Source organism: Microcaecilia unicolor, chromosome 2 (assembly GCF_901765095.1).
Source record: "Microcaecilia unicolor chromosome 2, aMicUni1.1, whole genome shotgun sequence".
Classification (NCBI taxonomy): domain Eukaryota; kingdom Metazoa; phylum Chordata; class Amphibia; order Gymnophiona; family Siphonopidae; genus Microcaecilia; species Microcaecilia unicolor.
Genome location: NC_044032.1, coordinates 239924898 through 239952513, shown reverse-complemented (window position 1 = coordinate 239952513; position 27616 = coordinate 239924898). Strand labels below are relative to the sequence as shown.

The following is a 27616-nucleotide window of genomic DNA, read 5'->3' as shown; positions in this document are numbered from 1 at the left end:
ACAGAAAACCAATTATCAAGAAGGGTCTGTGATAGTGTTACAGTTCTAATATGATATTTAAGAATAGGGGGAATTACTCAGAGCATGTGGTAATATTTCTAGTTTTTAAGAACATGCGCTGTATCTAGAAGTTTTAAGATATATATTTTGATTTTTATTCTCCACCAATTACCTATAAGGTAATAAGATTTACAATTGCAAGAATAAAGGGAAATTAAATATTATCTCTGTTGAATTACATTAACCTGCACTGCAAGATTTAAAAACATGTGCTCAGAAATGAAAAGACCATATATTTAGCTTCAAAAGGGGTTTATTTACAATACAGGTAATGTAATCATGTTACAAGCGAGAGGTAGTTTTAAAGGATCTTGGTTACAGGAGAAATTTGCTTAAACAAGATAACAGGTTTAAATCATAAATCATAATTTTTGTTACAGGACATGAGGCAGAGGTCACAGTTCAGGAATTCTTGCAGCAGCCAGTGGTGGGAGAAAAGAGAGTCTGTTTCTGAGGGAGCAGCTCCTGCTTTTATACTGTTAGTTTTCAGAAAAACATGATCGCATGTCCTGAGCATTTGCTTCCTGGTTGCACTGAGTCCTGGGTAATTGCAAAGCATTATGGTCTTAGGGTCCACTGAGTTGTGGGTAATTTGCAAAGGATCATGGTCTTAGGGTACACTGGGTAATGTAGTTCATAGAGGAACATGACCACATGCTGTAAGCCTTTGGCGTCTTGTTGTCTGAGGTAGCCAGCAAATGACCTGGCCTTCTGTTTATGCTTTACTCTGAGTCCTTTTGTCTTTAATAGGTGTAGGTTCACACCTCTCCAGTCATTCTGTCTGTTGGTGTCTTTGATCTTTGTTGTGTTGATCAGCCAGGCTTTTGATCAGTCCTTTCAGGTGGGAGGGGGGAGAGGAAGTTTATATCTCTTTGAAGCAATACCTTTTGTCTTTGTCAGAGTTTGTTTGAGAATAGTCTTTTGTTAAGGGGGAGGAAGTGGGAGATGAAATCCAGGTTAGCTGACCTGCTTCTGTCTCAATAAGTCTTTAAAGCTATATTTTTTTTATATTGGTATATATTTGCATCTGATCCAGCACAATCAATAATTCTGCTACATATTTAATTCTGACAATTAAACTCATATCATGTTACAATAGTACTGTAAACAAAGGAAATAAGCAAGACTAGATGGGCCTTATGTTCTTTATTGGCCATTGTAGCTCATTTCTGTGAACAAATATAGTTGACTGTATTTTTTTTGTTTGTTTCTAGGATGGCAGCACAGCATTGTCCATTGCCCTGGATGCTGGGCATAAGGATATAGCGGTTCTGCTCTATGCTGTCAATTTTTCTAAAGCTCAGTCACCGGTTAGTACTTTTTAAAGGGGTATTATGTTTACATATTGAGATACTGAAAGAACTTTGACCTGTGTTTATACATAATATAATGGGACAAGGCCGCCGAGAGACTGAGCCGGCCCTACTCCCGGACCGCTGCTGCCACCCCCCACCTCAGACTGCTGCATTCCCGGACCACAAAAATTGGAGGGGGGAGCCAGAGCCCGAAGTGGGGGGGGGGCACATTTGGCCATCTCCCTGCCTACGCCACAACTCCATATACCTTGGCTGTCAGTGGTCTCCAAGCCCCCAGCAGATGCCTTCTTGCAGCTTAGCTCTCCGCCGCAAGGCAGGCAATGCGGCGGAGAATAGCACTGGAGGAAGGCTTCTGCTGACAGGGCTTGGGGACCCCCGCCAGCCAAACCAGAGGCCCCAAAGCCTTGTGTCTGCTTCTCCCCAGTCTCTAAGGGGGGGGGGGGGCCTGGTGCCGGAGTTTTTTCTCTCCTGCTCCTGTCGGGACATGATCTCCCGGATCCCATCAAGAGCAGGAGAGAGACAGACCCCGGTGCCGGGCCCGGGGAAATTTACCCCCCCACCCCTCCTATCTCGGTGGCCCTGTAATGGGGTTAATTTTATAAAACATTTTCTTTGTGTAAAGCAGCGTTTTTCAACCTAAGTGCCACAGGAGAAGTTTTCTTGTCTCTAGCGGGACTGCTCGCACCAACGCCGGAACCTTCTCTCTGAGGTAACTTCCTGCTTCTGCGTAGGCAGGAAGCGTCAGAGAGAAGGCTCCAAGGTTGGTGTGAGCAGACTGTATGAATTACTTTTCGCTGCTGCCAAGCACTAGAGACAAGAAAACTTTTAAAAGGTACACAGGGAGGGGGGCCAAGAGAGACAAAGGGAGATGCCTGGTCGCCAGCTAGAGAGGGGTAGGAGGGAGAGATGCAGGACTATTTGTGTGTGGTGGGGGGGGAAGAGAAGGTAAATGCTGGACTGTTTGTGGGAGGGAGGGAGAAGGTATAATATTGGACCATGCGTTGGGGGTGCAGGGGATGGTGGTAAGAAGGTGAAATGCTGTACTATTTGTGGAGGTAAGAAGGTAAAATGCTGGACCACATGGGATGAGGGGGAAGAAGGTAAATGATGGGGTGGGGTGGGGGGAAGAAGATGAAATGCTGGACCAGGGATGGGATTGGGATAGAAGGTAAAATGCTGAACCATGTGTGGGGGTGCACCTTTGACAATTGTAGTACAATGTAAGTGTTCTGTGAACTGAAGAAGGTTGACAGTCTCTGGTGTAAAGCTTGTAACACACAGAAAAGGCCTTTTGTAAAATTGCATAGAGGTATACATTCATTGAACGATTGCTTGTACTTCCACATGGCAACCATATAGATGTTCTAAGTAGGCATAGATGGCAAAGCAGGGGTGGACTTTTGATGTACGCATGGATTTTCTAAAATACATGAATACACACACATTTACCCCTGTTTCTGAGCAGGTGTGAATCTTTGTGAAGGCCATTTGTGCACTGTTGGGGCTGGTTCTGGGAACCTGTTTTTATAGAAAATTGGGTTGAGCTACTGAAAAAGGCAGGCAGCATTTTGGATTTTTCACCTAGGGCGCCCTCTTATAAAATTACCCCCACTATGTAGACAGACAGCATTAGAATGTATTTGGTCAATCCATGTGTTTCATGTGCTATATCACAAGTCAAATGTGTAAGCTGCTGTCTAGTAGTGGTAGCTAAAAGTTGCTTAAGTATAAATACCTGGCCTGCTTCTCTGTTTCACTAGCAGGTATATGAATCTATTACTTCTTTTACCCTCCTCACCCCTTACAAATTGCAAAGGACTTAAATACAAAACAACCTACGCATCCAGCTTCTCCTACATAAGCGCACAACTATGGAATGGACTCCCAAAAGCTGTGAAAACAGAATCCATAACCACCTAACCTTCAGGAAATCACTGAAAACCAATCTCTTCAAAAAGGCTTACCTCACCAATCCAACGTAAATCCCCACACCCAGCAACACAGCATAACCAATGATCGTACCAGACAATCTACAACCTTCATTCCTTTGACCCTCATGGAGCCTGACACATACCCACATCATTTGTCCACAATATAACCTTGTATTTGTTATCAACCGACTTGGCGAACGCCTTTACGGTACTATGTAAGCCACATTTTCTGTCGCTCATTAGACTGTTAGTGCCTGTGCACTGATTTTGGCCACTGCCTCATCATTTTCCTTTCAGCTAAAAAGTGCCCATGCTGTGAAAACCATGTGTATACTTTTAGCCACCCCCTTTATGTAACTGACAGTTGTAACAGTATCGTTCCCCTCTGCATTTGACTATGAAGGAGTTTCTTACTGTTTCATTACCCCGAACGTACTAATGCTGAGAGAATTCAGCGAACGGATGACCTCCAAACTGGCAAGAACTGATCAGCAGAAGAGCTGTGGCATGGAGCCTAAGATGGCAGACACATATGCGCCGCCCTCATCACCCGCTGGCTCTGTGTGGGCAGCAGAAATTATAACAGAGGTTAGTACACCTTTAGAATCCTCAATGGGGAAGCAATTTCAAAAAGTGGTGGACAAATTGGACCAAATGGAAGCCAAATTGACTACCCTTAACAAAGATGTACAAGCACTTCAACAACACAATGGGTTGGCGAGAAGGAAGATGTGGTCTGAGAACTGGAAGGTCAGTCGCTTCAACATGCGACCAAATTGCGAAATATAGAAGACAAATTGGAGGGCCTAGAGAATCGCTCCATATGGAACAACCTCCGACTGGTAGGGCTTCCAGAAAAGCTCCCTGATGAGGACCTCTGCTCCATGGAGCACTGGTCCCTCTTCAGAAAGAGAGGGCACATCGTCTGGAGATCCGCAGAGACAATCAAATGAGGGTCCCAAGTTGTCATTCTAAAGATTTTAAATTATGTACACAAACAAGATATTCTTAGAGCTCTGCAGGGAGGTACTAAGTTGCAATTCAAGGGAATTGAGGTTCTGTGCTTCCAGGACTACTGGCTAGAAGGACCTTTTCCCCAATCTCAAAATTGGTTCAACTTCAGATTACATTCATTTTGGTATTTCTGGCTAAGCTGCAGACTTTTCACAATGGCACTACCACTGTGTTTGATTCACCTCCTGAAGCTGCGTAATATGTGGAACATCTCTTCTTTATCTCCCAGCTGAGGGACTTTGTGCTTTCCCTGTATTTTTTGGTTGTACTTTTTCTGCAGAGCAGGCTGGTTGCTGGAAGGCCTTATAGAAATAAACTAACTCTTTTATGGGCTTCTTGTCCCTTCTGGGAGATATTTGTTCTTTGTTGATCTATTTGTTTGTTGGATCTTTATGTGAGAGACTGCAATTTTCTAGGGTGCTGTGCTCTACTTTGGGCAGGTTGATCCATGGGAACAAGTTGAAAAGCACTCTAGCCCACATGTTCTGGTAGCCTTTCAGAGGGGGTCACTCTGCCGATTATTCAGTTTAACTCTCCGGGGTACTTAGCTTTTTTTCATTGGAATTTTATTGGTTTGTTTAAATATTTATCTATTTGCTTTTACATGGGGATGGGGTGGATCCTTTTTTGAACAGGTTGCATGTCTGGGTTGGATGGCTGATGAAAAAGATAATTGCTCTGGGATTTGCTGTCTTTGTTGGCCTTTTTGTGGAAAAGGGGTGGGGTCTCTCCATTGTAGGTACATCTAAAGCGATGTATGCTTCGGTTAGGGAAGGGGAGGGCAGTGGGAACTCGTATTTTTTTTCTCTTTCGTTGTTTGTGCAGGAGATCCTGGGGCAAATGTCTGCTCACTTGTCATGGGCTGGGAGGCCGCTACTCCTCTGTACCTTTTCTTTTTTGGTATGATTCACTATTCATCTTTTTTAGTATGATTCACCTCTTCAAAAAGGCCTACCCCAACAATCCAACGTAAACCCCTACACCAAGCAACACAGCATGACCAATAATCGTACTGGACAACATACCATCTTCATTCCTTTCGACCCTTCACAGCTACCTCACTCGATCACTATATAACCTTCTATTTGTATTGTATTTGTTATTAACCGACTTGACGAACGCCTTTGATGGTACTATGTAAGCCACATTGAGCCTGCAAATAGGTGGGAAAATGTGGAGTACAAATGTAACAAATAATAATGATAATATTCCTTTGTATTTGCAGTGGTTGGGGTAGATGAGTCATCTTAGACTTCCTTCATGGAATGTGGAGGGGGTCACATATGGTCTATGACTGCTGTGGATCGCTCTCACCTGACAGGAGATTTGCGTATTTGTCCTTCTAAGAGGTTGCCCCTGCTCTGCCATACTCTGGATTTGGTGGACTCCTGGAGGCTATTCCATACGAATGATAGGGACTATACTCATTTCTTCAAGGCCCATTCCACCCAATCTCGAATTAACTATATTTTGGTTTCCCAGTCAGTTTTTAAACATTTGATGGCTTTGGAGATTGTTCCGTATAGTGTCTCCGATCATGCCATGATGTGGGTCTAGCTACAATATGGCCCCTTCAGATGCTGGGACCTGTTGCTGGCGTTTTCTTGTTGGCCTTTATTGGGATCCTGGGTTCCATTCCTTTTTGGTGAATAAATGGACTGAGTATGCAGCTCATAATGCCGCCTATGTGTTGCAACCCCCTTTTTTTTTTTTTTTTGATTTGGCAAAAGCGGTGCTCGAGGGGGAAATTATAACTTATGTGGTTCACAACAAGAAAATGAGAGATAAAGAAATTTTATGCCTGGAAAGGCAGATGATCAAGGATAGGATCACATTTGGGACATTGAGGTCTCCAGCAGCACGCACAGCCCTTCTAGCCTCACAAGCAGCCCTTAATACCTTATTGCATCAATGAACTGTTACATCTTTAATGTATTATAAATATCAACTTTTATCTTCATGGTTGTAAAAGCAGTAAATTATTGGCGCACTTGCTGCGATCTCATCAAGGTTCCTCGTGGGTTTTGCCATTAGCTGTAGGTGGAGGGTTGAAGATTTCCTCTGATATAGAAGTTAATGTCATCTTTATACACTTTTATGAACAACTACATGCCCCCCTGGAAGGGGACACTTTGGATTGTTCTATATATCTTGATAACATTGAACTCCCTCTTATTTCTTCATATCAAGCTTCAGTGCTCCCTTCTCGGAGGGGGGACTTGCGTTGGCTCTTCAAGGGAGTGCACTCTGTAAGACTTCAGGGCTGGACAGCCTAAAGGCTGAATTTTATAAAATTCTCCATAAACATATCTCACATACATTGTTGAATTACTTTTCATATATGGTCAAACATAAACTCCTTCTGGAATCCCTTCAAATAGCACAAATGATAGATCTTTTAAAGCCTGACAAAGACCCATGCTTTCCTAATTCATATAGACCAATATATTTACTTAATTTTGAAGCCAAGCTATTTGCAAAGATTCTGGCAAACCATCTAGCTAAACTTCTACCGGATCTAGTGGAATATGCTCAAGTGGGATTTGTCAGAGGGTGGACTGTTGTTAAAATCTTTGGCTTATTTTGGCCTCCTTAGAGGTAGTCCAGTCATGTCAACTTCCTTCACTTTTGGTCAGCTTTGATGCTGAAAAGACTTGACCACGTTTATTGGAATTTTCTTTTTCAGACTCTTCAGTCATATGGAATTACGGGCTTTTTTTTTTTCTTGATGTGAAAGTTTTGTACTCTGTTCCGGATGCAGTTATGTGGGTTGACGGAATCTTTTCACAGCCTTTTCCATTCCGACGTAGTACACAGCAGAGATGCCCTTTATCACAGCTGCTTTTTGGTTTGGTCTCGATCCCTTGATTAGAGACATTTTGGCTAATCCAGAGATTGCAGGGGTACCCTTTCAACCCTCTGCTTTTAAGATTTTGGCTTTTGTGGATGATTTATTAGTTCATCTGACAAACCTCCAGCAGTCTTTGGAAACTTTGATGATGGTTTTTCAAGAATATGGTGATTTCTCAGAATTTTATTTAAATCTACAAAAATCCCTGGCTCTGGCCTCTTCAGACCGGGTGCAACAGGATTGGGTGTGTCTGTTCCCGTTGAGATGGGCCCGGCATTCCTTTCAATACTTGAGAATTTGTCAATGAAACCATCGGAATTATACCATCTTAATATTACTCACTTGTTGAACTGGATATAGCAACTCTAGCTGGCTGGCAATCCCTGCCCTTGGGAATTCATGGCCGAATTAATCTTTTTCTGATGGTAGAGTTCCCCAAATGGCTCTTCAGATGCTGCCTCTCCTCCTATTAAAGCAGGATCTCCACATTCTACACCACCACTTATCCAGTTTTATTTGGAGGGACAGGAAACCTAAAATCACCATTCAGTTGTTGTTGGGAAACTGGCAAGCTGGGGGGTTGGGGCTGCCTGACCTTTACAAATATAATCTAGCCTGATTAGCTCAGCTTTTAGGGAATTGGTTTTTAGAGAGGGAGGAATATCCTCCAGTTCAAATAGTCTGAAATTTTTGCCCTCTGGCATTTCAGTTTTCTTCTACCAACACCAGTAAAGCGGCTTCCAGCGGTAGCACATGGCAGTGTTTTGCTGTCCTTCCTGAGGGCCTTATTGTGAGTCCTTACTTCTTATTGAGGGATCCCTTCTCATATCTCTGCTTTCTTGCCTTTTCAAGTGAATGCAGGATTTTTCCCATGCATTGATAATGTCACTTTCAACAAGTGGGAAGATCTAGGTATTACAAGTCTTGACCATGTACTACACACAGATGGTACTATTTTACCCTTGCAGGCTTTGGGAGGAGGTGCTTTAACACAGGTAGAAGATATTTTTGTATATCATCAATTAAGACATTACGTGGCATTTCTGGATGGCACTGCTTTGGCTGCTAGTCATGTTGAGAAATTACGTTCTTTTTTTCCGTTTGGAGGATAGAGATCATTTGTCAGTCTCCGTATTACATAAAGCCATTTTACAATTCTCCCCTCAAAAATCTGTATTACACCTTCAGTCAAAAGTGGGCCATAGACCTACACCAATCGCAAGCCTCTTTGGGTTTTGCTAAATAGATTTCTTGTATCCCACAACTGACCCTCGCAGCCGATTTGCATGAGTGTCAGTTCCGGATATTGTATCAGGCTTATTTTTCTCAAACTCAGCTATTTCATGTGGGCGTCATTGATATTCCTTTGTGTTGAAAGTGTAATATTTCTCACAATTCTTTTTTCATGCTTTTTTGGGACTGCCCTGTCATACATAATTTTTGGCTTCTGTTAGTTCATTTCTTAGAAGGCTTCTTGGACTCAACTGTTCAATTTACAGTGATGGGCTTCTTGTTGGAGAGTCATGAAGTTTTTCCCTATGTAGATCAGGGGCGTAGCCAGACAACAGATTTTGGGTGGGCATAGACAAGAAGTGGGTGGGCACCAAGTGTTCTCCCCTTCACCCACCACCAAAAAAAATCTCAGCTGGCGGGAAAACGCTTCTTTCCACCTTAGCAGTCTGCAGCAGGCATGTGCTGAAAACTGAGCACACGCAGGTGCTGGTATCCTGGAGAATAGCGTTTTCATTACCATCAGGGGGAAGTGGATCCCCACCTGCTACCGCTAATATGTGTGCTACTGTTGGGTGGGCCCCGGCCCACCTGTGGCTACGCCACTGATGTAGATCAGAGACCACCTCCGTCTTGTAAGTAAGGCAGCTTTATTGGGGGAAAACTCTATTTTGAAGTGTAGACAGTACTCGACGCTTCTTTTTATTGGGGGTGGTGGAGTATACTTCACAATTACATGTTGCTGGAAAAACTTCATTTGGGCGGGTTGCCAAAATGGGAAAAAAAAAGTTTTTATATGGAACCTTTACATTTCATCCCTTTCTCCAAGGGCTCGTAATTTCGTCTTGAATTCTCTTTAAGGTCATCCTTAGGTTGTTTGGATGCTTAGTGGTAGGGTCTCCTGTGTATTTTTTTTTTTGGGGGGGGGGGGGTTGTTTGTTTTTTTTGTAAGTGGGGTGGGTCAGGGGTAGAGTTAGTTCCTTGGTTCCGTCGAGGTGAGTATTAAGGAGAGGGTCTATCAGAACACAGGCAGCTCTCCATTTCCTTTGGTTTGTGCCTCTACTTACCCCTGGTTTGAATATTAAACCATAATATTTGTTCTTTGGTCTTCTTGGGAAATGGGAGAGTGTTCCTATTACTGTGTTTTAGTGATTTGCTTCCCTGTATCCCATTTGTATTCAATATTTACCAGTGTTTTATTTGTAGGCATTGGTTTCTTGCATATGGAAGGGGGAGGTTGAAGGGGTTGTTTGGACTTTGTGTGTTATTGTTCTATGGATTAGGTTGGGGTTTGGACTTGAGGGTTGATGGGGTCAGAAGGGGAGGGAGGAAATATGAAATTTGTTTATGTCTACTGCATATATGCAATTTTTGCTCTGTTCTTTATGTAATATTTGTCATCAATAGAAGGATTGAAATAGAATAAGTCTTTACTCTCCTACTGCCTTTATAATTGCCTGGGAGAAACTTCTTGTTTTCTTTTTAATTCTAAACTAGGAGTTTTCTGACCTACCAGTGAACCAAGGTGTGCACCAGATTATATGCTAAACTATTCGTTCCTCTCTTGATTTAAATGTTGGTTTCTTCCTTTCACCAACTCTTTTCTTTTTTTTTTTTTTTTCTTTTGTTAGGGCACACCCAGATTGGGAAGGAAAATGCCACCCAGCCCCACCCACAGAGGCACATTCGATTAAATAATAATGCACATGGACCATTGTGCATCCAAATGCCATCTTTAAGCTGCTAATTTTTACAATTCATAGCGACAGATACTGAATGTAAACTTCTTGTGCCTGAGCTCAGCAGCCTGCTTGGACAACCCGTGTGGCCATGCTGATGGACTGACAAAACTGGGATCCCCTCTTGTGCTCGCTTATTCATGAGAAAGTTGATGAACAGACTGGCATCTTTCCCTCCAAAGCAGACTGTTTCACATTTGCAGTATACGCTGTATAATTTTATAAATTCTCTTTCGGAGCAAGTTGAAACTGTGCTGCTGTGTAGGGGTGGGAGTAGTTCTATCTGGTTTTCTCTTAGGTGGGTGGAACCATGATCTCAGCATTGTTTTTAAAAACTTTCTCTGGTTATTTATATTTTCTAAACACTAAATAGTTGGCAATAACCATTTCTCTAAGTGTTCATTCCAAATTGATTTCTTGTTTTCATTTTTTGTGGTTATTGAAGAAATACATCCATACATTAGGCATATACATTCAGCTCTTTGGGTCTGGGCTGATGGCTTGAATACCTTAGGGAATGGGACTACGAAGACTCTATGAGGCCTAAAATTGCTAACTAAAAATAAGCTCAGATTGCTATATTGTGTAACTTTTATATTAAAGAAAATTGTATCTATATTAAAAATGTCACAGTATTTTCACCATATTTTATATTCCCTAGAGTAATAAAAGCACAAACTACGTGAAGAATATGGATGCTGTTACCATATTTTTATTAACTGTGTAGGGACTGTATGTCACTGCATCATCTAAGTTTTATCATAGCATTTAATTAGGGGCACCAGCTATGTATTCATTTGTAGTGGAAAGGCAACATTCTGCTTATTTATGAAATAATGTTTCCCATTCATTTTCAGTCATGTATGTATTTAAGTGTTCGAAGTGCCTTAGCCTCTTGCCATATTTTCGGAATAAAATTTCTTTATGATATTTTACTTTTGTGCTTTTAGTTAACTTTATCAATTAAAAAAAACCCAAAACAGACTCATAGCTCCAGCAGCGCATATAATTGTTCTGAATTTTTGGGACATAGTGATCCTATTCCTGCATGTAGCAACCTTATGACAGTGTGATACTTTTGTGTTCTCATGTTTAAAAAAAAAAAAATCACTATACTTCGTTCAGCATGCCTTGGTGGTGCAGATGTGTATAAGCAACACAGAACCCTCTGTGGGCCTTTCCTCCCCAAACTCCAGTCTACAGCTGTTTCATTGTCACCCTGGCTACCCCCCCCCCCCCCCCCCCGAGGGCCCCTCTTCTGTGCAGGTAGTGCTCTTGTATTATTCTGAATACTTCTGCCTGTGCTCTTTTTATTCTTTCCAACCCAGCTGAAGTAAGAAAGCATGATATAAAAGGGATTGAGAATGTCTGTTTGAGGGCGAAATAACTCTCCAAAAATGTAATGGCATTGGATGGAATTTGGCATGTAGGAAAAATCAGTAGAAAACCTTAATTGAGTTAAAAAATGGGCCAAATTGGATTGGGGATTCCAAAAGAATGAGCTTTCCCACCTCCAAATAAATAAATAAATATTAAAGTAGCCCAGTGCATTTATATGACAGAAGGAATTTCAGCTTCTGTAGCACAGTAATTTACAAAGAGTGAAACATAGCAGCTAAGGACTTAATCCTATCAAACTATCTCTTCCTGTTCTCTACACTCCCACAGTCCACCCCCTCCCAAATGAATGTGTCTTCTGAATTCTGCATTTAATTTACTATTACATCAGATCACCCATTCTGATAAAAAGAAAGAGGGAGAAATCAAAGTATGTACGATACTGATGAATAAGAAAGAAAAAATGTCCTTTTTGCCTTTGTGTTTAAGATTTTGTATGTTCTGGATTTTAATGTAATAATGTGTATAATTTTTTGGTGGAATTTGTTCCCTCAGTCTTCTACTCTCTGAGTCATACATACATTCACACTGAGAGATGCTTCTCGAGGATCCTGAAACATGCAGTGCCAACAAAGCATTGTTCAAAGAATCTCCCCTTTGCTTTTAAAATAACAGGTGTAGCAGCGCGTAGGGTTAAATGGCTAATCCTCTCAGTGCAAGACAGTGAAAAATAGAGTTCCATAGGAATTTGTACTGCGAAAATGGCATACATGAATGAGATGATCAAATTTGCAAACACAAAATTATTCAAAGTTGTCAAATCGCAAGAGGATTGTGAGAAATTCCAGGAGGATTCTGTGAGACCAGGAGATGGGACATCCAGATGGCAGATGAAACTTAATATCGATAAATGCAAAGTGATACACATTATGAATAACCCAAATTACAGCTGCACAATGCTAGATTCCACATTAGGAGTCCCCACTCAGAAAGAGGATCTAGGCATCATCATGGACAATATGTTGAAATCCTATTTTGAGTATGCAGTGGCAGCCAACAAAGAATGTTAGAAATTATTAGGAAAGGAATAAAAAATAAAACAATTTCATATGCGTCAATCACACCCTCAGTATTGTGTGCAGTTCTGATCACTGCATCTAAAAAAAAAAAAAAAAGATATGGAATAGAAAAAGATTGGTAAAGGGGATAGGAAAAAGCTAAAGAGGAGATAGGGCTCTTCAGCTTGGAGAAGAGACAGCTGATGGGGAGAATTCATAGAGCAGAGGCGTATCTGCGTGGGGCCACAGGGGCCTGGGCCCCTGCAGATTTCGCCCTGGCCCATACAACGTGGTGCGACATCAGACTCCGAATCAACAGCGTACAGCATGGCCACAGACAGAGGAGGACGACGAACAAGAACTTTGAAGACCTCGGCGGCTGGCAGGGGTTGGGGTCCCCCACCAGCTGAAGAATTATTTTTAAAAGCAGGTGGAAGCGGACCTCGGCTGGCGGGGGTTGGGGCCCCCCACCAGCAAAGGTAAACAACATCAGCGGGGGGGTTGGCGGCGGGAGAGGAGGTGGATAGAGTTGGTGGAAGGGGGGGTCTGGCAATGGTGGGGGGGAGTCGGTGGTGGCAGGGGGGGCTCTGGCAATAGCGGGGGGGGGGGGTCGGTGGTGCCGGGGGGGGGGTCTAAAATGTGCTCCTTCCCTCTGGCCCTGGCCCCCCCTACTGCCAGAGTCCAGATACGCCCCTGTCATAGAGGTCTATAAAATCCTGAATGGCATTAAATGGGTAAAAGTGACTTGGTTGTTTACTGTTTCAAAAAGTATGACAACAAGGGGACACCATGAATTTACTAAGTAGTACATTTAAAACAAATCAGAGAAAGTTATCGTTTTTCACTCTGCACACAATTAGCTTTGAAATTTTTTGTTGGAGGATGTAGTAAATGATTTGTACAGATTTCTAGAGGAAAAGTTTATAAATTGTTATTAAGGTAGACATTAGGAAATCCACTGTTTATTCTTGTGATGAGTGACAGCTGCTCAATCTGCTTTTTGGGATTCTGCCAGGTACTTGTGTCCTGGATTGGTCACTGATGAAACAGAGTACTGGAGCTTGATAAACTTTGTCTGACCTAGTATGACAATACTTATGCTCTTATGTCCTTGTGTCCCATATCCCACCTTCCAAATAAAAATAAATAATCTGTATTTTACAAATAAATTCTCTGGAAATGTATCTGAATGTATCCTTATTTTTATTTTGGGGGGGAGTGAGAAGTAGGGGAAGTACTGGCAGTTCTCTCCTGCTCCAGTGGGTTTACAGATATTTTCCCCTATTGCATATCTCTTCCTTAATCTCATCATAACTGCTGTAGTCCTTAGCTGAGCTCTGTATTCCTGGGCTTTATCTTTGACTACTAGGTGTTACCATTGCACAATGGCTGGCACACCCTTCTCCCAGGGTTATGAGCACTGCCTCTACAGTATTCCCAGGCCCAGCCTTCCTAGGAAGTGTAAGACCCCACCCAGAGATATAATCTAGGTGCCCCATATAGCAATGCGCTGCAGGACCACTAGGAAACCACTCAGGCCACTAAGAAACAAAACAGTAAGGGGGTAATTCTATCAATAGGCACCTATATTTTCATCCCTGGAGCAAAGTTGTTGTTTGTATGTGCTTTCAAAAACGTCCACACAATTTGCAAAGAGGACACCACACTTTTCCCGATAGTGTGCACATGCATGCACTATTCAAACATTCCCAGGGGTGGACATATATGCACAATGATTTGAACGGACACCTTTTTGGGAAAAGTGTGCCCTGTTTGCAAATAGTGTTCATTCTTTCAAAACGGTGCCCTTTTTGTAAACAGTGTGCACTCTTTGTAACAAATGTGTACTATTACTGGAAAATAACACAGAACATGATTTTTTTCTGCATGTTTTTGTTCATTAACAATATGCAAATTACAGCTCATCCTTATTATTGCTACAAGTACCCAGATGGGAGGGGGGTTAGGCAGTGGTGTGCTGGTAAATGTTTAACAACAGGCTCTCTCCCTGGGCCACCTCTGTGCCCCCCCTCCCCCCATCCCCCCAAATTGCAGAGCTGGCTATAGCCAGGGAGAGAGCCTGGGGGGGAGGGGGGCAATGCATTACTCTCTCCAGGAAAAAAAAAAATTAAATGATCCCAGATTCCAATCTAATTCATGTTTAATGTGGGATAAAATGCCATAAATAAATAAATATAAATTTTTAACGTTGAGCACCTGATTCTCAAAGTGGACATATTCCAAACACTATAATGAAAATAAAATGATTTTTTCTACCTTTGTTGTCTGGTGACTTTGTTTTTCTGATCATGCTGGCCCAGTATCTGATTCTGCAGCTATCTGTCCTCTTAACTCTGTTTCCAGGGCTTCATTTCCATTTATTTCTTTACTTTCCGCCTTTCTTCTTCATTTCTTGCCCTACATCCATAAGTAAAAGCTGGGTCCTCCCCAGACTTGACTTTCCAGTGGATCCAGCTTCTGCCTATTTTCTTCATCCATGTGCAGTTTTTCTCCTCTTCATTTTCCCTCATCTCATCTCCTTCCTCACTCTTCCCTCCCCTCCTCTGCCCTCCCCTCCATCCACCCATGTCCAGCAACCCTCCTCTCCCCCTGCCCTCCCCTCCATCCACCCATGTCCAGCAACTCTCCTCTCCATCCACCCATGTCCAGCAACTCTCCCCTCTCCTCCATCCATCCATATCCAGCAACTCTCCTCTCCCCTGCCCCCTCCATCCATCCATACCCAGTGATTCTTTTCTCTCCCCTGCCCCCCCTCCAGCCATCCATACCCAGCGATTCTCTTCTCTCCCCTTCCCCCCCTCCAGTCATCCATACCCAGCGATTCTCTTCTCTCCCCTGCCCCCCCTCCAGTACACCCAGCGATTCTCTTCTCTCCCCAGCCCCCCCTCCAGCCATCCATACCCAGTGATTCTCTCCCCTCCCCTGCCCCCCCTCCAGCCATCCATACCCAGCGATTCTCTCCTCTCCCCTGCCCCCCTCCAGCCATCCATACCAGCAATTCATCTCTCTCCCCTGATTACCTCCGTCGAAGCGGCCGTGTCATTGAAAGCCCTGCCCATCTCTAGCCTTCCCTTCGAGTTACCTCAGAGTCCTGCCCTCACGGAACGAGGAAATGATGTCAGAAGGCGGGACTCTGAGAGAACAAACTAAGAGAAGGCTACAGACGGGTAGGGCTTTCAATGATGTGGCCGCTTCGACGGAGGTAATAAAAATGATTTAACCCCCCCCCCCCCCGGGCGGTGCAGGCAAACGAGGACAGTGGTGGGAGGTGAGGTAAACGGGGTAAGCATGGCTTGTGGCGCCCTCCTGCCATGCTTACCTCGTTTACCGGAGCCAGCTCGACATGCTGAAAAACCGGCTCACAAGATCTTTAAAAAATTAACAACCGGCTCTAGCACACCACTGGATTTAGGGTTCCCTTGCATAGTGGAGGGATATAGCCTAGCAGATATTGAGGCAGATTTTCAAAGCACTTAGACTTACAACGTTACGTGGAGGTGTATTTTCAAAACACTTAGACTTGCAAAGTTCCATAGTAACCAATGGAACTTTGTAAGTGCTTTGAAAATGAGCCCCTAACATCAGTGAGATGGGTGTGGAAAAAAAAGCTCAGTAGTTATTTGGAATTGACCCAACTTGCTCCAAGTATCTACCTGTGTTGAGGAATAGGAGACTTTCTTCTAGGTCTAATGGGAGAAACCTACTGGAGGAAACCTACTGGAGGAAAAGGAACTTACAGTAGGGCACTCTCATTTGAAAGCTTGAATACCCAATATGGGGAGTGGGAACAGGATGGGTTTTAGTATCTTCAGGTGTCCCCTTATATATCAGCATTGATAGCAGGTATTAGAGAAGCACTGGCAGTCAGACTTTGATCAAATATGGCCTCAGGAAGGGGATGAAAATGGTCTATTAGGGAAATATAGGGATTTTCTGAGAAAGTATAAGACTTTACCATTCCAGTGGACAGGGCAAAAATGGTATGGAGGAAGAGTTTCCAGATACTGTGGTTGGAGGAGAGACATTAGTCGAAAGTGCCCAATTTAGGGAAATACACTTTAAAACACTATTCATGCATCCTCAGTGGACAAGAAATTATGGAGCTGCTTGGAGACTTACTAGTTTTGTGCAGGGATTTGGACCCCCTTGGAAAGATTAATAGGGGAGTCCTTGCCTAAGGCCCTGCAGGTAGAGAGGGAAGGAGAATGGGACTTGATATACTGCCTTTCTGTGGTTTTTTGCAACTACATTCAAAGCGGTTTACATATTATATACAGGTACTTCTTTTGTACCTGGGGCAATGGAGGGTTAAGTGACTTGCCCAGAGTCACAAGGAGCTGCAGTGGGCATCAAACCCAATTCCCCAGGGTCAAGGTCTGCTGCCCTAACTAGTAGGCTACTCCTGGACATGAGTTAGAGTTAAACTCTGGTGAAATTATTTATGTTTATAAGGAACTAGCTAAGAAATGCATTCTTATGTACTGAATTAAACCTGATCCACCAGATGTTAATCTAGGGAGAAATCAAATGCATGATTTAATGAGAATGGAGAGGTTATCAGTATACAGGGTGCTAAAGAAAGTGTTTTTGGTGTCATTGTTGGGGAAGGGGACAAGTTTCACATCCCTTGTTAATATACTCACCAACCTTTTTCAAAAACGTCAAAACATTTATTTGGATTTAACATGGCTGCTGCTTCATTTATTGGTGGTCTAAGCCAGTTACCAGAGCTAAACATTCAACCAATAAAAGGAAACTGGGCTACCTGCCATCTGAAGCAAGGTGTCTGCAGTAAACCTTAGTAAGTACTCCTTCCCCTTGCCCTACCATGCAGCAAGAGCAAGTTATCCAAACCCCCAAGCCTAGACCTCTAGGCTTAACTTGATGCCAAAGGCCTACCAATCACCGCTAGGTGAAAAGGAGAGGCCTCCTTCAAGGACCTCCTTGAAGGGCAAGGTACACACACACACACACCCCCGCGACAAATTGCTGACATCCCCTTTTTGATGGAGGGCAGGGTGAGATTTTCCTTCCCCACACCAGCAGGAAGACTTCTTCCACCTCCGTGGCTCTCGATTCTCCTTCAACTTCTCTCCTCTTTAAGCACAAACCACCACTGATTGGTGAGCGGTTAGCACCTAAAACCATTTTTAAAATGCCGGCCAATTTGGCCGGGCTCCAGGGCGCGCGTCATCACTCCCCCTTCCTCACCCCCCACGACACAAGTGAGCAGCAAGGCCTAGTGCCTGCCGTTCCATGTGGGCACCTTCAGGGGACACTCACCTGCTCATTAACCGCAGGCACTGGAAGGACCGAGTTGCTGGTCGCCCTGCAGATATGGGAGCCATTCCTCAATTCGTTAACAACAAGGCTTCTCAGCACCTGAATATCTGAAATAGAGGGGGATGGGAAGAGAGCATTGGTGAGAAGGGGTTGTTAGAAGTTATATGATTACATACAATAAAATAAACATGAGCTAGTTGCCAATCATTATGCAATCTTAGGGGAATGTATTCAAGTTACATGTTATGCTGAGGCTCAATTTTGGATGAAAATGGGGTGAGAGGGGGAGGGGTAAAATAAGGCTATTAAAAGTGGTACATTCAAAGATAAATGGTATTTACTGTACAAGGTCTTGGCAATGTATATTGATTTATATTTTATGTGGTGTGTTTTGACAAGCCGAAATAAAGATAGAATATGGAGGGCTTAGTAATAGCTAATACCCTGTCCAAGGAGTAGACACAGTCTGGCATTAAATGCCAAATCAGAGTCCTGGTCCTCCGGGTTCTTTGCTATTCACAGACAAAATGAGAGATTATTTGTAGAGAATAACACGGGACCAAACTTTGTCCCCGTCCCTGTCGGTTCTATCTCTGTCCTCACCCCATCCCAACAGGTTCTGTCTCCATCCCCACCCTGTCCCTGCAGGCCCCGTCTTCATCCCCGCAGTTTCTGTCCATACCCCTGCCCCACCCTGTGGCTCTGTTGTCATCTGCAGAAGCCTCGAACACTTATGATTTTATATTTAAATCTTTTTATTAACATATAAAAAGGAATATGCTGTGCAACTGTTGTGTATAAATTACAAAAAGAAACCAATAATAAAAACGAGCAGCTATAATAACCCTCCTTCCCAACACCAACTTCAACCCTTCCAACCCCAACAATAGCTGATTTCTACTACACCAAGGAATCCTAATTCACCCTGTTAAAATGGGTGTAAAATACAACCCATTCTGTATGCCCTAGAGGATAAAACTATGCCCTATGAAGCACTGTTATGGTTTTTTATTCTGTGGATGAATAAGAATTCATCAACAATCTCAGGATTCAATCTAGCTCTCTTGTCTTCCACAGTCTCTCCTGCAGTAGAAGATGTCATCTTAGTAGATGTGCTGGTAGCAGGATGTACAGGATCCCCCATGCAAATTTTGCTACATGTGGTCAGCATGTTTGACTATCATTGAAGGCATCACTCAAACATAAATAACAGTCCAGTTCATTATCAGGCTTCAAAGTAGAAAATGATATGGGGACAAAGTTTGTCCCCGTCCCTGTGGGCTATGTCCCCATCCCCTTGAGCTCTGTCTCTGTCCCCATCCCCACAGTTACAGCAGGTCCCTGTCCCCGTGTCTTTCTCTAATAATTTGTGAAGCATAGGTAGAAACGTTCTTGCAGAATAATTCATTCGGTGAGACAGAGTATTTCTTGTACTCTATCTTATTCTAAAATTATCTCTTTTTTTAGAACAGTGTGTGCATTGGATTTACCATTGCTCAGGATTTATCATAGACACTCCTCTGCACCCATGTCTGTCTTCCGGGCTGACACCCAAAATCAACATTCCTCAGCAATGTTTGCACATAAATTGTGGAACAGCTAAGCTCATGTGCGTACATCAGATAGCCCGAAAAACAAACCTGATCCATAAGGTTCTAAAAAATTAATGTAGAAAACGCTCCCTTCCCCCTAAAAAGGGTTGTTTACCCAATTCTCCCAGGTGTAGGTTTCCAGAACCTAATTTGGTTTGGCGCCCTCCCATATTTTTAGCAGTGGGAACAAATTCCAGTGTCTCAGTGCAAGGCCAGACAACTTCAGCAACAAGAAAGTGGCAAGAGACATAGTCTCTGTTCAAAGAAGCAGCTGCCTATCCAGATCTGATGGGCACTGACTGGCTGCTCTCCCGCTCTCCTCTGAGGCTTGAGGAAGGGAAAGAGCTCCAGCACCCTGTGCTGATCCTTTCTGGACATTACACAGCACAGTGCTGCTCAAATCTTCTCTCCTTTCTCATGGCTTAACTGCCAGTCTGCTTGCTGGCAACCGAGCAGCTTCTATTTTTTGCTTTTACTGAGAGCGTGTTATGTATTTAGTACTGAGCTGGAGCCAGAAACATTCCTCTGTGCTTCCTGCCATCAGGAAGTAACCTAATCCTCTACTTGCCTTTTGCTTCTTTGTGTTCACAGTCTGAAGTCAGAACGCATAAACTTTGGGGTCAATTCTATAATGAAGGTGATTACATTTATATCAGATATGCATGTACATGATTAGAAAACTGACACATACCTGGTAATACCAATATTCTGCCCTAAATACTGTAATTAAGGGTTTATCTTTGATAGTAGGCTGACTGCCGGGCAAGGTACTCTTTGCTGGACTCCATGTTTGTCGCCATTTCTTGGGATTTTTTACGGAGCATTGTTCCTTGTAATTATATCATGTAACATGGAAACGCCAAGTTATCTAATTTATAAGACTCCCGATGCAGGCGCATCTGCGCCAAAACACGGCAGCTGTGTCGAGTCGTTTGATTGTTCCTCAGTAAAGATTTGGAAACCTGGTGGGATAGAACCCACTTGTCCTACCCCCTTCTCCTTGACTGGACCATAATACATCAGTACAAAAATACTAACCACAAATCCCATCAACACATCACATTTTCATTAACCTTCTCATTCCCTTCCTTATTTTCATGCACAGTGATACACACTAACTCTTATGGCACAGCTGATTTATTAGACTGAGACCATCACTAGCCACCTAACAAATGTATCTCTTAAATGTTTATTTATTTATTAGGATTTATTTACCACCTTTTTGAAGGAATTCACTCAAGGCGGTGCACAGTAAGAATAGATCAAACATGAGCAATAGCCAATTATAGCAGTAAAAATATTAAAATAACAATACAAAGTATGGCATGGTATCCTATTTACAATGTCAACACAATATGTAATAGAACATTTTAACTGATAGTGAAGGGTAAAGCAAAGATGGAACATATAGATAGGTAAGAGAGTAAGAAGAGAAAGTAAGGTGACTGATTTAAAGGAGCATGCTCAGTTTCACTAAAAGGAGCATACAGGACGTGAGGGGGAAGAGAGAGCAGGGCAGGCAACGCAGCGGCACCGGAGACCAGCGCTGGAAAAGGCTTCAGCTGGCGAGGGTCACCAAGGTATTTGCTCCAGCAGTAGATGGGGAGCGTCAGGGGGGGCAGCAGTGGAGCAGCAGGCCAAAATTGTCCCCCCCACCTCGGGCTCTGGCCCCCTCCCACTGCCAGGTCTGGCTACGCCCCTGATGTGAATACGCTAGCTGTTTAACGTTTCCACATCCATTCTCCACTTATGCCATGCCCTCTCTAAAAAAAAGATTTAAAAAAACTTAATCCATGCTTAGTATGCACTAACAGGCAAAATATCACACAACACTGTAACGTGTTGCACAGTAGCCCATATTTCACACACGAAGCATATGTTACAGCTTAATACCCTTTAGTAAAGGGCTCCTTAATCTTGCATTGCCCCAGCAGATATTGAATCACAGTTATCAGTGCTTAGCAAAACAGCAGCTGCTACTTTTAAAATACGTCTCTTATGTAGAAGAATGGACTTCAAAACTGCAGTGGCGTGTAAAACTCAACAATGAATTTGAAAATTAGATATTGTAAATGAATGCTAGTTAATAGCGTAAGTTTGGTCTTGAGGGAAAGGGTTTTGGCAATAAAATCAATGTTTTGGAGTAACATAATGGTTAGTGGAGTGGTCTGAGCAGGGCTTTTTTTGAGGGGGTACTGAGTACTGGCACCTTTTCCACTGCCTGCTAAACTTGACCCATGGTTCTCGTATTTTAATGAAAGAGCTCAGGTTCTACATACAAATTCTGCCTTGTCATAGATTCTATGACTGGTTGCAGGGGTCCTGGCTATTGTGGGGTGAGTCCCTCAATGGTCACTCCACTCCTGAAGGGTGGCCTGGCATTTGAGTACCGGCACCTTGTTTGCTAGACAAAATGCACTGGGTCTGAGAACTGATTACCACTGAGGTTTTTTGTGACCCTGGTCAAGACACATAACCCACCAGGAGCAGGGAAAATACCTACAGTACCTGTATGTAATATGTAAGCTGCTTTGGTCATACCACAGAAAGTTGGTATATTAAGAATCGCTAAATATCAGTATATTGGAATTTGTCCTTGCTTTGTGGATGATTCTGGCCTTAACCCTTTAGTGTCCAATGTTCCCTTAATAAGCCATATGGGAACAGATTGATGGAAACATTGGCCACTAAAGGGTTTAACCATAAACACACGGATATTTTTCTTTAAAATCTAGGCACAGAAAATTCTAGGAATCTCATCTTCTTCCATCAGGAGCCTTGCCCATATAATTTTAAACAACCGTATCTTTTTCCTAATATCCAGTCTTTGCATACAGTAAGATGATCAAACACACTATCTCCTTCACTCCACTTCCAACAAAAATAAGTGTGGTTGAGAAAACACTACACCCAAAGCTAGGAAGGGAAGACAGGCTTGAGGCTAGGTCCTGTGGGAGCTCATTTTATAACAGGCTGCCTATGTGAAAAGGTTTTTAAAAAGTGCTTTTTTATAATAGCTGTATTCACATTTGCTATATTGCCTTTGCTAACTGGCAGATTAAAGCAGTTAGAGAGGAACAACCACAAAAAAGTGGAGGAACACTCAATCCCTACGTGAGCCAATCAAGCAAAGGAAGGAGTAGGGCAGGCTGGCTCTTTTCAAACAGCAAGGGAAATGTATGAACAGTTATAGGTCTTTATTGAGAAATGCCAAGCAACTCGACACAGTTGCTGTGTTTTGGCGTGTAAGCGCCTGCCTCAGGAGTCTACAAAACATGTAAAAACTGGTATAAACATATAGTACTGAGAAAGATAAATAAAAATTGAAATATAAAAATATAAAATGTAAATGTAGCAAGACATTACATAATAAATAATAATAGCATATAAATATATAATATACCAAGACATAACATAATGAACATATAAATATTTGTACTTGGATTAAATTCAAATAAAGAACAGTGACAGTTACTAGATGGATTTGCATGTGTAAAAGAATAAATACATTTACAAATATAAACAAATGATTTTTGTACAGATAAAAATATTTTTATACAAATATAAGAACCAATGTTATAGCATGAAAAAGTATTGATATAATATAAAAACAAATTGTTAAAGATTGGGTCAAAAACAGTGTTGAGTCACTTCGCATGTCTCAGTAAAGGCCAATTACTGCTCATACATCTCCCTTGTTTGAAAACAACCTGTCAAGTCTCTCAAGACTTGTATAGCTGTTTCTTAAGAGTTATTTAGCTATAAGTCTCAATATCTTGAAGTATAAACCCCTAGCACATCAACACACCTAAATCTCTTGTTCTTTTCTGAAGTTCCTTTATTGAATAACATAGATGATTACTCACAGTTAGATGTTCATAAGCACAAAGGAACCCTGTAGTTTCATGAGCTGTATCAGTGGAGAGAAGGTAGACGTTTAAGTGGGATCAGCTCATTGCAGAGATAAGAAAAAGTAGTTCCACAGATAGAGGCAGCTCAGAGTTAGGTGTTTGGGAGTGCAGTACCCTCTTCTAGGAGGGTATTTTCAGGGTGAAAAGACTAGTGCTTTTCCAGAGCTACAACAGGATCATTGCTTTGTCCTGGAGTAAAATGGATACTGTCCTCCTCATGGACGGGGGGGGGGGGGGGGGCTGAGCCAGAAGCTCATACAGACTCAGAGAAGAAGGAGTAGAAAGGCCAATAGGGACAAAGCCTGCCCTCAAGTGGCAAGGGCTGCTCTAGGGGGCAGCCCCTGATTGGAGGAAAAGGTCATATCTGGCTGACCTCTCAGGACAGAGATAGTAAGAATGGCCAGGAAGTGCTGGCATGTAAACAAAGAAGCCAAGCTTGGCTGAGACAGAGGAGTGATCTAAGCAGCATCACAACCAGTAGTAACAGATCTTATACAGACAGGCAAGTGGGGTTGCGTTGTCTGTGAACTACATTACACACAATGCATTGCTCACACACATATCTTAGCAGTGAAGTCTGCAGCAGTCAAATCTTTAGGAGTAAGAATAGCAGTGAAGGCATTAACACATTTTAGGGTCACACTATAACTAGTGCCAGGCTGTCAGGGGACAGAACACAGCCAGCCTACCTTACTCCTTCCTTTGCTAGATCAATACTAAAATCAGAGATCTCAAAGGAAAGGAACTACAAAATATGACAGGACCATGTAAATTCCACTCATACAGATACTAAGGGGCCCTTTTACTAAGCTGCAGTAAAAGAGGCCCTGTGCTAGCAGCGATGGTCAATTTTACCACAGTGGGTGAAAATTGGAAAAGTTTGCACTTTCTGCACAGCCATTTCGGAGGGAGCACTTACCACCACCCACTGAGGCGGTGGTAAGGGCTCCTGACCTAACCCGGCAGTAACCAGGCAGCATGCGACACACCAGGTAACCTCCTGCAGTAATATTTTTCCCTAATTACCACTAGCGCTGGACATGGCGCATGCTGGGAACAGAACTACCGCTGGCACCCGTGTTGGGCTGGCAGTAGTTCCGGATTGGCACACGGCAAGCCCGTTGCCATGCTCCAACCCATTAGTAAAAGGGCCCCTAAGCAAATAACAGGAGAGAAAGAGGTATAGAAAGTGAAGAGGGGACACAGGCTAGAGAAAAGGAAGCAAGACAGACAAGTACTCAATAATATGGGATTGCCTATGTGCCTTTATACAATAGACTTCTACAATGACCACCCTACCCTTCCCCACCCCTAGGTCTCTTTGCATAAATTTACCCCTGCTCCAGTTAAATTATAAATGTATGCATGTACATGTATATTTTATAAAATACAGGTATAAATCACAACTCTGCCCCTGCAGCTATGGTCAGTACAACCAGCATATTTGTGTGTTTACAAAAAAAAGTCCATATGGAAGCGGCAGACCAGAAAGGATGCAGAACCTTCCTCTAACTAGATATTTCCTTTGCTGGTTTCATATAATTTTAGTTTGATTACAGGGTGAGGACCATAATCTGCCCTACACAACAACTTACTTTGAAGCTATTGGAGAATCAAAACCTCCATCAGAAACACATGTTTCAAAGTCCATGTTAGAAGAAGGCCTTCTTCACAGCTGAAATGCCCTGAATGTGACATTATCTGCTCCAACACTACAAATGACACAGGGTTCAAATTCCAGATGGTTTAGTGATAGTGTTATACTGCACCTTGTGAAGATTTCCAGTTCCAACCTTGCACTGGATCTTCTGCACCCTGTGTCAGCTGGGGCTGTGGAGAAAGTACTCACAGCCCCTCGGGAAAAGGTGACACCTGGTGGCCAGAGTTCAGGAAGTGGTCAGCAACAGGACCCAGAGAGGGAGTAGCCGGAGGGTGGATCTATTAAAACAGAATACAAATTGGAATATAAATTTTCACTCTGAGATTCAGCTGTTTTGAGCTAGGAACCAGAAGGGGTATTGGTGAGTTAGGGTACCTGTTTCCCTTAATGTAATTGTATGGAAAAATGTATGTTTTTTTATATTCAGTTGTACTGAGTGACAATAAAACAAGATAACAGTAAATAAGGATAAAATCCTCAGTTGTAATTAAAGGCTCATGGTTCTAGATTCTGGTAAAGATGGAACAAAATAGTTTAATTTCCATGAGCAATTTTATGCACACCTAGAGCTGCAATGCAAAGATTAATGGCCAGCTTTCTTTGTTTCAGCTTTCACCAGGTCCTATCAGGGGTGGTGGGGTTGGGGAACCAGCAGGGCCATTTGACCCAAGCCTCACTCAGAAAATGGACCTCCATTTGGGGAATAAAGTGTATTTGTCTAATATTTTTTTAACTGAACAAAAGATTCAGCTATTTTATTTTTCACACATTTGCCTCAACTGCTATATCTTTTTGTGTGGTTTATTTTTAATTATGAGCATCTCCTACCCAGGTCTCTCTGAAAGGCCCTGGCTTTCAGCATATTCCACATAGCCTGAAGAAAGATGAAAATACCCTTCACCCCACCCCTGGCTGCAGCCAGGGCCAGTCTGACCACAAAGCAGACTAGGTACCTGCCTAGGACAACACAATTTGTGGGGCTGCACCAATGCAGCAGTCAGTGTGCCTACAGAAGATTAATTGCAGCCAATGAGGAGCCTTCAGCCTCCACACATGCTTGAGACCCAGTGGGTCCCACTATCTCCCTGTTTCGGAAGGGGCAGATCTGGCAGGCCTTGAACATGTACCTACTACTACTACTAATAATAATCATTTCTATAGCGCTACTAGACATACGCAGCGCTGTACACATTATATGCAGGTACTTTCTCTGTCCCTAGGGGGCTCACAATCTAAAAGTTTTGTACCTGGGGCAATGGAGGGTTAAGTGACTTGCCCAAGGTCACAAGGAGCCGCAGTGGGAATCAAACCCAGGTTGCTAGGCTACACCGCTACTCAATGTATGCACATCATGTCAAAATGCATACTTTTACATCAGCTGATATAAGGAGCCATATCATAGGTGGTTGGTGGCCCAACTGTTTGGGGAGACTAAAGGGGGTGGGGTTAGGGGTGGGGCCAGGGGTGGAGCTTAAATCCATCATTGTCTGATAACACGCAGAAAAAAATAAATAAATAAAAATAAAAGTCACAATTAATACCTTTTATTAAATTTACATATTAGATATGTTTCATATGTTAAAGAATAAAGTGGTTGCTCAAAGCATATACTAACCACAATCACTCAACTGCAAAACACTATGCACAACTTTGTCCAAAAACACACTCAGAACCTTACTGTACCATAAATATTACACTGGGCAGAACCTAATACACCAATATACCACCCATATGGAAAATGCAGACTGTCAACAATATGAAACAAGGGATCATATCATCACAATTCTCATGTAGAGCCACAAAACACCCTAATTCATGTTTAATGTGGGATAAAATGCCATAAATTAGTAAATAAATATAAACTTTTAATGTTGAGCACCTGATTCTCAAAGTGGACATATTCCAAACACTATAATGAAAATAAAATTATCTTTTCTACCTTTGTTGTCTGGTGACTTTTTCTGATCATGCTGGCCCAGTATCCGTTCTGCTGCTATCTGTCCTCAGTGCAGGTCAGGAAGTCATCCTCGTTAAATATCTCCCTGGCAACCCAGGACACCTCCAGCCAACCCCCCCCCCCTGCTTTCCCAGCAGTAAGGTAAACAAACCATAAACCAATTTCTACAACTGCTAGAGGGCTTTCACTGCAGCTCCTGCTGTGAGGATGGAGGTAAATCAACAATTTAATCCCCTCAGAGCAGCTGGACTCCACAGCTGATCCATTCTGCTGCAGCAGGGGGGAGGCTTAGCCTCTCCAAGCCTCTTATACCGGGTGCCTATGCGCCATATATTTTATAAGGCTAAGGGGCCAATGATCAAAAGCAAACATGGGCACTACAGTCCATTAGCACTGGACTAGAACCCATGTTTCTTTCGTCCTATGATCAGAGCTGGCGCGTGTGTGCAACAACAAGCTCACTGGCTCTGAGCACAAGTAGTGTGCAAATGCACACTAAAGAGGGCATTAGGTATCCATGACACAGGCAGAGGACTTGACAGGGGGCTTTTTGTCAAAAGCAAACCTCTCATGAAGCAAACAACTAGAGGCTACAGAGATGGGCTTACCCTCTACACAATAAGCATTAATTGTGGAAGATGAACCCTTACAGAGT

At 42.9% G+C, this 27616-nt stretch overlaps 1 protein-coding gene across 3 annotated transcripts in view; it reads left to right on the top strand.

Annotated features, from left to right (window-relative positions):
* KANK1 (KN motif and ankyrin repeat domains 1) overlaps positions 1-11076 on the top strand; it is a 305894-nt gene extending 294818 nt beyond the window's left edge. For all 3 annotated transcript variants that reach the window (XM_030193831.1, XM_030193830.1, XM_030193832.1), the window contains exons 10-11: positions 1275-1370; positions 10034-11076. In XM_030193831.1, coding sequence (XP_030049691.1) covers positions 1275-1370; positions 10034-10096 — 159 coding nt within the window. In that variant the 3' untranslated portion in view covers positions 10097-11076. The remainder of the gene's footprint in view (positions 1-1274; positions 1371-10033) is intronic.
* Positions 11077-27616: the final 16540 nt, after the last annotated feature.